This window comes from Coturnix japonica, chromosome Z (assembly GCF_001577835.2).
Source record: "Coturnix japonica isolate 7356 chromosome Z, Coturnix japonica 2.1, whole genome shotgun sequence".
Taxonomy (NCBI): domain Eukaryota; kingdom Metazoa; phylum Chordata; class Aves; order Galliformes; family Phasianidae; genus Coturnix; species Coturnix japonica.
In genome coordinates, this window is record NC_029547.1 from 51,782,978 (window position 1) to 51,795,166 (window position 12,189).

The 12,189-nt window shown below is 36.7% G+C and overlaps 1 protein-coding gene across 9 annotated transcripts in view; it reads left to right on the plus strand.

Moving 5' to 3' along the window:
* The window catches only part of FAM172A (family with sequence similarity 172 member A), a 244,424-nt gene that overhangs the window by 26,821 nt on the left and 205,414 nt on the right, over window positions 1-12,189 (plus strand). For all 9 annotated transcript variants that reach the window (XM_015849692.1, XM_015849696.1, XM_015849699.1 and 6 more), the window contains one exon: window positions 1,083-1,183. In XM_015849692.1, coding sequence (XP_015705178.1) covers window positions 1,083-1,183 — 101 coding nt within the window. The remainder of the gene's footprint in view (window positions 1-1,082; window positions 1,184-12,189) is intronic.

Genomic DNA, 12,189 nt, shown 5'->3' on the forward strand with positions numbered 1-12,189 from the left:
AGTTCTGCTTATGGAGAGTACTATTTCATTTAGAATTGGACAGTATAATTGAAGAGTGACCAGCTGAAAATGAACAGCTGAGTGGTAAGTCATGATGAAAATATAGAAAAGGAAGCTTTTACCCAAGACAGATGTGACGTTGGGTAGACTAGTGCATGGAAAATGCATTGAACATCAGGCAAGACAGATTTGGAAAAAATGCCAAGAAAACAGACTTACAGGCAGAAATCTTAAGATATATTAATTCTTAAATACATATTTTAAAACAGCAGGAATCAACATTTTAAAAGTTCTGAAAATGAACAGATTTAGCAATATAAAAACGTTGTTAAATCTTATTTTTCTTGTATAGACACTTTCTAGAAGCTTTCTAGGATATACTTGCATGCTTTTTTTTAACATTTCTCCGATTCTCTGCAATTTTATGATGCTCTGAGATAACTTGAGGTTTTTTCTAATCCTCTGAAATACTGCTAGCAAGATAACATTTCTGCAACTTGATTCCTGATTGGTTGCCATTTTATTCTTGTTATTTTAACCCAATCAAAGTCTTTATCTGTGGTCGGATGTGCTTTTGAACTTTTTCTATAAACAAGGACAATTGCAGAAAGTTACTCTGGCATCTACAATTTGGAAATGGTTTAGTTGTGATTGAGGATTCTGCTTCATTCTACTGCTATAATTTCAGTGTATGCTAAGATCTCTTACTTGTTGGTACTTTGCCAGGAATAGAGATACTTACCTTAAATGTGGACAAGGGTGTGATTTTTTTTTTGTTTCTTGCAAAAAAAGTTTGACATTTGATACTGCAGGTAATTTCACTGTCATTGCTTGTATTTAGCTAAGTAAACAATACATATAGTTCATATCCTTGGATTGCATTTTTTCATTATGCTCAGTTGTTTTTATTCAAAAATAACATAACCCCCCCCCCACGCTCCCCTCCCCCCTTAAAAAAAAGAAATGGAATTAGTAATACCCAATTTTTTAAATATTAGACTTCTGAAATTTTCAGCAATGCAGTGTGTCTTGTTTTTAGAGAAGAGCTACTCTAAAACATAGTGATTTATTTTTTTTTTCAGAAGGGCAGTTAAGACATGTGAAAACTGGCGAGCCGTTTGTTTTTAATTATCGTGAAGACTTGCATAGGTGGAACCAGAAACGTTATGAAGCTCTTGGAGAGGTATGTGAATTGCGTATCTGCATGTATGTGGATATGTATTAGTGTGCTATGTTTTTTTTCTCTGTAGAATGATGCTTTTAATTATAAATATTCTGAGGAATGTTTAGTGAAGCTGCAGTCATTTAACAAAAGCTAGAAGTAGTTGGCTGCTAATGCAGCAGTAATATCCATTATTTGATGTGTGGTTTAAGATGCCAGTTAGACTACAATTTGGCTTCAGTATGTGTTCAAACTAGAGTGTCAGTGTGACTAAGCAAATCAGAAAATATTATGTTATGTGGTTATTCATCTTTCTTCTCCTTGGGTGCAAAACTGGGGCATTATCCTTTCTAGCTAAGGATGAATTGGTTGGACTTCTTTCTAGGAAGTACTGAAAGCCAATAGATGAAATAGAGTTTTGAAGCTTGATTAATTAACAAAACATGTGTCTACTTACTTACTTAGATATTTGGATGCTTCTAGTATTTCCTCGGGCTTTTTGTAGAGGTGGTGTGGATGTACTAGACATAAAAACAACAGAGCATATACAGCTACTCTTCGGTGTGAAAATGACTCCAGATTCTACCCATTCATTCGGTAATGCTTTAGGAGTTTTAACGCCAATTTTAGAAGGACGAAATTGTACATTGCACAGTCATAACCTCCAAGTCCAATGGAAAGAACAGGTTCAGCATGCTGTCCTCTAAAGGTAGCATTGCTGCTTACATTGAAGCCTACAGGAAGGGGGTGTGCAGTTCTGCACCCAAAACCATCAAAGTTGAGTATTTTTTAAGAGGCTACATAGTGTGGCCTTGTGGTTTTCTGTTTGGAAACATGGCATGTCATTCATAATCTTCCTGTTCCTCATGGTTTATCTGCTTTTGTCAGTGTTACAGTTTTCGTAAGGATTAAGCTCATGTATTTCTACATGTATTAGATGTTTTGTCTTCTACACATTCTTAGCTACTGAAGAGTTGAGGTTTTACCTGGCATGGATCTGAGTGCCATGCATCTGTTCACTCACTTCTCCTTCAAGTGGAATGATGGAGAGAATTGGAAACAGTTAAGAATTATAGTCTCCCATGTGATGTTAGGTGGCGTGGAATAACACCTTGCCTAATTCAAGCCACTGAGGGAACTCTGAAACTTTCTTGCAATATGACAGGAACCTGCAATGAACAAGGCATGTTGCTTATCATTCTCTGGTAGTTTATTATATAGTGAAGCCTCTTCAGCATACATTGCTTTGTCCTCTGGCAATATTCTGAAATCTTTACCTTTTGATCAGTCCATGATTGTTTGGTCAGTGTTACCTTGTACAGGAAAAAGATAACCTCTATCCAGCCCCGAGAAAAGGTAAACAGTTCAACAGCGATCCTATATGGCAAGTCATGTGGCTCCGTGAAATATCTCTGAAAGATCTCTGCAAATAGGAAAGACAACATTGTTACCAGAAACTATTAAATTACTATAACATTTACCACAATTTTGTTTTAATATGTTCTGGTCAGATCTGTCATTATCTCAACCCTTCAAGCCCCATGTTGGGCACCAAAAGGACTGTTGTGGTTTAACCTGGCAGGCAGCTCAGCACCACACAGCCATTTTCTCACTCATCTCTCAAGTGGAAAAGGGGAGAGAATTAGAAATAAGATAGTGTTCATGGGTTAAAATAAAAACTCTTTAATAAGATAGAAAAGAAAGAAATCAAACAAAAATTTAACGGTAACTATATACGTATATGTGATCTCCCACCAGCTGCCAGCCAGTGCACAACAGCAGTACAATCAGCAGTTTGCTGATTGATGTTATGCTGCCAGTGTAACATTTTCCTGCCCATTGATGTCCAGCAGTCCTTGAGCAGTGGCTGATCCCTGGCCAAGTCCCCACAGATTTATAGCCTTCTGCATGCTGTCATGTAGTATCAAATAACTCCCTGCTTAATTGAGGCCTCTGCTGTACACCCTGATTCTTGCCACTGTGGTGGTGGCTCTTCCTGTAGAGCAACTGGGCCCAACCCCAGGCATGCTCCTATCACTCAGCAGCAACCAAAACATCAATGTGCTATTAACTCTGTCTCAGCTGAACCTGGGACAGAAGTAGAAAAGTCAATAAGGTATCCAAAATGACACCCAATTCTGCTTAGTAGATATTATAAAGCATCTTATCAGCATCAGTTTGGATGCTGTCAGACTAAGTGAAGTGATAGTAAGTTCAGTAGAGTAAGAGTGCATCAGAAGTGAACAGAAGAAGTGTTGTTTGTGACAACAAGCTAATTTTGAGCTTGCCAGGCAACTTGCAAGTAGTGATCTGGTGCTCTGTGGCTGGCTCAGCTCCACCTTCCCTGGTGGGGCATCCTTGTCCCTCTGCTGGATATGCTGGAGCTGCCCAGCAGTTAAGCACTGCTTTGTCCCGTGAGAGCTTTGCTCTTGAGTGTTGAAGAACCTCTTTGCTTTTGTCTCTTCTCCCTTATTCCTGGAAGATCTGTGGTTAGAGAGAAGATAATGGGTAGATACTTTTGTGGCTTCTTACATTCTATCACCACAGCTTTCTGATTTTTCAAACCAAGGAAAGTGCTCTTGACTAAGCCATTGCCTTGGCTAAGTTACTTAATACTTTCTGCTTTCCAATAGGAAATGGGTTGGCATCTTTTACGTGCTTCATATATTTGTGTCTGTAATGTTCAAGTATCTCTATTTTACAAGTAAATGACTAGGACAATATGCACATGTAAATGTATGTTGCTATGTGGTCTTATGTGCAGCCACACCTTCTCATAGGTATTTGGAAACATCATCAAATTCGTCACTCTGTGCATCTGAGTAGTGAGTGCAATGTTTCTTCAACTCATAATTTATTACTTCTGATTGTTTTTAGTTAGCCAGAAGATGAAGTACAGTCATGGAACAAGTATCTTAAGTCTGTGATCTGCCATGTACATTTGCACTTGACTGCTGTCATTTGGATTTGAATAGTCTTCAAAAATACACATTGTTTTATATTGGTAGGTAAAATACGATAAAGTTTGAGGTCAGGATTCTCACAGAGGGTGAGTTGTACTGAATTCATTTGCATTTTTAGAAGAAAAGAAACTCACCTATGTTTCAGTCTTTTGCCACTGCTGGATACTTGTTCTTCATACAAGCCAGAAGTGTTCAAATGGTCAAATGGATCATCATTTGTTTTTTGGCCATCATATAGTTATGTAAGAATTCTGGGGATGCTGACAGAAAAAAACCTATGGTCTGTCAGCAGTCTGCCATTCATCTGCATGCATAAAATCTTCTCTTGTGCCATGGATTGGTGGGTCAGTTACGCAAAGGTTGAACAGAGCTTGGGAATTATATTACTCTCTGATTCACCATTTTCCATTCTAAGAAAGGTATGTTCAGCAAACTGTGGTAGTTTACAAAGCGGCAGCTCATATTCTTCATAAGGTGATGTAGTAAAATGTGACCTTGGGGCTTTGCTTTGAAGCATCATCCATCCTCTGGCTTTAGGAATTCTCCCATATGTACTTCTGGCTGAATATTTATGTGGTCGAACATAAAAAGAGAAGAGAAAGTAGCTTGACATCAGACAAAACATTTTATATATTCATTTTTTCATACATATTGAAAATAAGTTTTTTGGGGGTTTTTTTAATAAATTGAACATGTATTTCATACTCGTTTTTCATATTATTCCTACTTTTATATAAACAATGTGGCTGTTGTTCCCATACTTTGTTCAGTCATTGTTTGCTGGCTTTCTCATTTTTAAGGGGATTTACTTACTCTGCTCAAGGCATTTGATTTTTTATTGTGGTTATACACTGTGGACTCCTTTTACTGCATATTACTCATTTAAAGAGTGGATGTAGTTCCTGGCCTCATGTTGCAACATTATTCTCTCTTTCTTGGAACATTAATAAATTTCCATTTGGTAATCCATGATTTTTTGCTGTTAAAATCATGAATACACTGCCTGTGATGTTCTGCCATTACTCTAGTTATATGGAAATTGATTCTTCACGAATTAAAATGGTTCGTCAACATCTCCACTTCTTAGATCTCTTTATTCTTCATTCATTGATCTGTTATTTCAGGCATACAATTTGTTCTGCAGCCTCTTGATACGTGCTTCTAAAAGACAGTTTAGTGAGCTGTTCATAATTTTCTGATTCTGGTTCAGTCATTGCTATTGCAGCATTGAATTTTGTGGAGAGGCCTCTCCATTTGCTTTTTAAAAATTAAAACAGCAACAGAAGTGCACAGAACATTGTGCTGCAGCTGCTTCTAACTGCCAGTTAATCCATATGGCAAGTTTGAAGTAGGATTGAAAACAGTTTTGTGACAACAGTTTAATTGTTGCACACATACTGTTCGAGTTCAAGGTTGAGTTGTTGGGTTGTTTTTGTTTTGTTTTGCTTTTTTCAATTTGAGAAGGACTTTTGGATATTTGAATTCTGGATTGTTCTCTGAATTATACTTGTATGATATATGTCTCCTTGCACATTGACCAGATAATTGTATTTATTGTTCTGAACTTTCAATTGATACTATGGCCGCAGAAGTCACCAGCAGTCAGTTCCTGCTTGATCATGGCATCAAAATTAGCTGAAATAATAAATACTACTAAAATTTATTGCTGGGATGTTACCTTCCATTTTGCCAGTCATACAGATTGTGTTGATGACCAGAGTTCACTCATTAAAGATTATGTGGATGTTCTCTTTCCACAATTAAACAGATGCCAGATTATTCCTAGCATCAAGAGACAGGTCCTGCTTATCCCTGTTAGATCTAGCACTGGGTAATTATAGTTCTGTGGTTACTTAAAGACTGTTTAACTTTTGAGATGTTTTTGTGAGTGTCATAACTAATGAAGATATATTTGCTTGTACCTATGGCTTATGTGTCCAAGATTCACAGAATCACAGAATTGTAGGGGTTGGAAGGGACCCCTAGAGATCATCGAGTCCAACCCTCCTGCCAAAGCAGGCACCCTACACCATGTCACACAGGTAGGCGTCCAGGTGGGTCTACCTGTGTGACATGGTGTAGGGTGCCTGCTTATGATGCGGATGATAATACCTCTGCTGTGGTCTTATTCAGGGACTTTATACAATCTCTTATCATTGTTGTCTGTCTGACAGTATCTGTGTATAGCCAGAGATCAGATGAACTGTGTTCATTTTGTTACCTTTACCACACCATGGTCCAAGAAAATACCTTTTATTTATGTAGAGTTGATATAGAAAGCAAACAAATAGAACACCTAATAGAAATTGAAGCTACTTATGAATTTTGTGTATGATAGGCTACAGATAATTTTACATTTGTCAGGGAAATGTCCATCAAATAAGCTTTTTTAAAGTATACGCATAATGCTTGGCCCATCCAATGATAAAGTATATTAATGATCAAGGTTAATATTTGTGTGGGTGAAAAGTAAGTATTTAGAGTTATGACAATGATAATACATAATTAAGATAGCTAAGAAGTAAAATGGGATTTTGTTTTATCCAGATCTCTGTTAAGTTAAAGAACAGCTTGGTCTCATCATAATTTAAAAAACAAGCTTTCACCTGCTACTAATTTCCTCCTTGGTTGCAAAGAGCATTATTTGTTTGGATGGCTGAAAGAAAGAAGCTATTTACATAGCACAAATGAAAGCATAGAGTGGCAGAAGAGGACATGTACGTTAATGAAGAAGGAAGCATTAAGTAGTCTGCATTTGAAAGGGTAGCTTCTTACATGAATAACCCAAAATCTGATGATAGGCTGCACGTGCACCTGATAGTACTTAAGGTCCAATCTTGCAGCCGAAGCTTATGTGAATAAACTCAATAGGTCTGTTCTTGTGAATAAGGGCTGCAGGATCAAGTTCAAAATAAAATTTGCAGATGATTTGTAGAAATCCTTACACTCTAGTTTCTGTTTATTTCCAAAGAGGGTTTATCAGTAAGCATTCTAGATTTTATCTGGCTAGCAAAACTTTAACATATTAAATCCTTCACATCATGGATTAAGCAAAATTACGTTTGCTATTTTAACTTATTGTGTTGTAACTAATTTGCTATTAGTTTAGTTGGTGGTAGGAGAAATTTGTCTTATGGAGAGATAAATTGATGGTGCTGTCTTATGTAAGCTGGTTCATGTACACTTGCTCTTCATGGAGTGCTTGTTTGACTAGACCTTATCAAGAGGTTACCTTCAAAGAAATTACTTGCCAAATACATAACAGGTGTCTGTTGAGCATGTGTGAGCTGAATATTGTCTTAATAATCAAGTAAGGGTAGATTTTCATGGGGTGAGGAAAAATCTTCACTGAGATCCTACCATAAATTCTTCCTAACTTTAAATATCGTTTCAAAAGCAGGGTAAAAACATCAAATTGGGATAAAGTATTTTCCCTTATTTTATTTGTGATAATAGTAAAATCATTTTTGGTGGTCCTCTGGAAGCAGTTTGTTAGTGCAGCTTCTTTGCAGAGGTCATACAGTCCTGTCTATGAGTGAAAATTAGTGAAGGTCTTCAGCAAAATTTTCAGTGGAATAAATGTCACAGAATTATTGAGAGTTGCACAGACTGGGCAAAAGCACTTGAACAAAAAAGACATGTTAGGGAAAGTCATTAAAGTGATTTATAGTGGGATCTCATTTCTTGCAATGCACAGTGGAGTCCACATAGATTGGATTACTTGTATGGACCAAGTGGAGGAGGTGCTTAAATGACATCTTCCATGTTTTGGACATCAAGGTCAACTATAAGTGCAGTTCTTTAGGAATTCACGCCTTATTGGTTTCAGGTTGTTTTGTTTTTTTTTTATTGCTAATTTGGTAACTTTAAATTTGGAGCTCATACACAGAACTGAATAACATTAAAAAAGCTAAAAACAAGACGCAGTATTGAATTTCTCTGTAATGGTGGTTCCTGAGCTGTAAGCACTTATACATTTCAAAGGTATTCAGTCTTCACTGATTTTCAAACCAGTGCTTTTCATGACAGAAGGAAAATGATAATATGGACAAGAATAATAACAAAAGAAAAAGGAAAAAGAAAAAAAAAAAGTAAATCTTATATATATGTGACCCTTATAAATCCAGAAAGATTGCAGCTATTAACGACCTGTCTATCTTCAACATTGTATTTTGGTGAGTGAAATAGGTGGACAGACACTTGAGTAAGGACTGAAGATGGTTTGATGATACCTAAGGAAATTTAAATATGAATCTTTGAATCTTCGTTGCATACAGTATATTCATTTGCATATGCTAAATCTGCGTTCAATATCTGCTGTTTGTGAAGACTTCTTACTGGAATCATTATGTCAGATGTGCTTCAGTGAACTCTTCTACTTTGTAGGCAGCAATTGGCGGCAGTAGGTTGGTTCATCACAGTAACTTGACAGTACTCGAAAGGTTCAGAGATAGTTTCATAATTATTGTTAGTGTGCTTCTTGAAAGAAATGATGAGCATCTCGTAAACCCAGATGGGAATTTGTTACATTGTTGATAAATGTGTTGATAAATGTGTTTTACATTTTTAAATTGATAAACAGTGAAAAGCAGAAAAGATACAATAAGGCAGATGGTTGTTTATAAAGCACTTGCAACTTGCTGCAATTCAAAGAATGGTACTAATTGTTAGAAAGAAGACAAAAATTGGAGTAGGGGGAGTGTTTCAATGAGTTAATCATGAGCTTTTTAAAAATAAAACCTTCAGCAGCTTTAGTTCAATTAGAACCATTCTTGCCTTCCTGGGCTTCTATGCAAAAGTTCAGAGTCAGTTCTTCATAAACTTTTTTTACAAGCCATTTTTGTGTAGCTGAAATTGAAAAATACCAAAAATCTACCTTGTGTCTAGATGCATCCCTTCTATTCTTTCTCAGTTTTCTTGCAAGGAGAAAAATAGTGCAAAACAAAATTGAATTACTATTGGTCTGATTAATAATTTCTACTTCAAAACAAGTGAACTCCAGAGCCTGCAGACAGCTTGGAAACGAGAAAGCACGGTTGGATGCAGTTAGCTTAATTTTTGTTAAAGGAGTGGTGAAAAAAAATGTTTCTTGGCAAGTAGAAGGAGATGAGGAAAAAAATAGATCGAAGTAGTCCTTAGGCAGAATGTAGATCAGTGTAGTTGCAAAAATCATTTGTTTCATCTTTGTTTCATGCATGTTAAGTTTGTTTCTGCCTTTAATATTAAAAGTTCCTGAAGTATTTTCATACTGTTTAATCATGAGTTTTTTGAGATATGTAGATTACAACATTCATCAAGTATATTTTAAAATGCATAGATCACTTCAGAAGTAATAACGCCTATTTATCTCCATGGAAAATATAACAGACACAGAGAGCACAGTAACACTGTTTGATAGAGGAAATTCTCAGTTAGAGAACACTGTTTTTCATCATCACCACCACCATTAGTTATGCATTTTCACCAGTGAAGAACAAGACCTGTACACTGTGCTTATAACAGTCTGCACTGGTGGAAGTGATCTGCTGTTATCATTGCTCAGACACACCACCCACCACCTCCTTGTGCTCACACACACTGTTTGGTCTCCATAAAGGTTCACCAACCTTTGATGAATGCCAGTGGGTGCCATTTTTCAGCAAGGAGGAATTCAGTGACACACCTTTGCTTCATCTACATTCCTGTATTGCATGCCATTCTGTCAGACTGCCCCTCTGCTGCCATTGGCTACATGGTAAGAAGGTGCTGAACAAGGGATGTTCAGCTTCTACTGTCATACCACCAACACTCACCTCTGGTGTCACAGATCAACATAATAAAACAGGAGAGACATTACTTTTGGAGCAGCCCCCAGTTGTTTACTAATTAAAGAACTCCAGAATAGTTTGTTTTCTTTCACATGATTTTCATCTTCTCCACAATAAAAAATTTAATGCTTCCCGCGTCTTCAACAACAAACCTTCCGGTTTTCCAGGAATATTTAGATAAAAATTTAACAGAATGGTGGTATTTTTTATAAAGCTGTCTCATCTGCATCAATGCTTAATAGGAATAATTTGTAGGGATAAAAATTCAATTATAAAGCAATAGATTGTTGTATTTCTGCGTATGCAAACAACCTAGAATTACTTTAAGATGCTCTAGCTGTTCAATTTGTAAACTCAGTCACAAACAAATTTTGATATCTTATTATCTTACCTTGATCTCTGCAGCAGAAATACCTAGTTAGGGTGTCCATCCAGCTTTCAGCTTGGACAGGATTTGTGTTTGTTTTTTCCTTCTTCCTTCATAGTATTTATCATGATGCTTTGTTCTGACTTCGGGTGAAAAACAGGTGCAACAGTCTTTGCTGATGAAGTAAGGGTTGAATATTAAATGGAATGAAAGAAGGCTGTTCTCTGTAAACTGAAGTTCTAGATAAGATACTAATTTAAATATTTAATGTATCTTTGATTCTATCAAGTTAGAAAAACTTATTTTAAAAAAAAAAATTAAATGACAGGGGTTAAGCATTATATCTTCATGTAATATAGGTACAGGCATAGAAGAGGGTTTTAAACATGAGGAGACTGTGCAGCTGATCCCAAACCTCTGAGATCTCCTGTTATCCAGTTCTCGGTTCACCTCACTGTCCATTTATCTATCCCTCTTCCTAAGCTTACCTGCAAGGATGTTATGGTACTATAATCTTGTGTTTATGGTATTTTTTTTACTTACTAGGATACCTGAGGATATTGTAAAATGCATTAGAAAGCATAAATCACTTGTTTGCAGCACTAAATTACCTACTGTTAATTTTTGACATATAAATAGCATGTAACCCAACAGGTAATAGGGGAATGTGAACAGAAACTAGGTAAAGGATAAGGTGAGCACAAGTAAGAAGTGAATCACAGAATCACAGTCTCGTGCGGGTTAGAATGAATGTTGACATATACTTTTAATACCTTTTTCATGAAGAATTTTTGAACAAGCTATATCCAGTAACAGGATGGGTTATAACTTACAGTTAATTAATGAGTTCTATCTTAATGTAATTTGATATCCCACGTTCAGGAATGCATGCATTCTTTGTACTTTACTGTAACTCATAATCTTAGAGATACCATGTTGGCAAAATAAGGAACGTCAGCCAACACCACAAATAGGAGTAGAAGCCACAATATTCATTTCCTATCAGCTCAGCCAACAACTGAGTATATTTGGCTGACAATCAAAAGGAGCAGCAGTAATTGTTTCCAGTATCAGTGGAAGTATTTTGCTGTTTAAAAATAATAAATAAATAAGTAAATAACAACAAACAGAAAAAGAAAAAAGAAAAAACAAAGCTTCCATTTCCTTAACCCAAGAAAAAGCTTGGTCTCTGCATCAATTATGAGACTAAAATGGGATGTTCATGGCAAGCTGTAGGTCGTCTGCCTTTGCCTTGCTGATGTTCATGAATTACTTCTGCAGCTGCCAGCTCCTAGTGCCTCTGCAGTAGCTGTTTGCCCTCTGCAGGCTCCACTTCTCCTTACCAACCAAGCTGGTACTACAAGCACAGCAAGATCTGCTGATGTTTGTGATGATGTGTTGCTCAGGGGCTCTACCAGGTTAGGGTCACCCTGTGAATACTGACCATATGACACAGAAGGACTGTTTTTTACCAGATCGCTGACAGTACCAGTGGCATCAAAGACACTCAGAGACCATGTGTTGTGTAAAGTTACTACTGTATTTCTGCTGATAATGGACAGTATTTAACCATTGATGCAGATTCTGTGCTTAGTTCTCATGGCACAGAGATCATTGTAACAATGGAAAAGTTGCTCTTAGGCAGCAAGCAGTTTGGTTGCTACGCTTTATTCCCCCTCACCTTTTTATTTTACCCTCTTGACTGTTTCTTGTTTACCCTGTTTTATCTGGTATGAGTTTAAAATGACTTCATGCATCTTTCATTTTTGTAATACCTCTTTACCGAACACAGATCTCTTCAGGCTGGTGACTGTGGTATGATATTATAATAAAATACACACAAGCATGCTGTTACTGATACCCATCTCATTCATCTATACCTATGTGAGG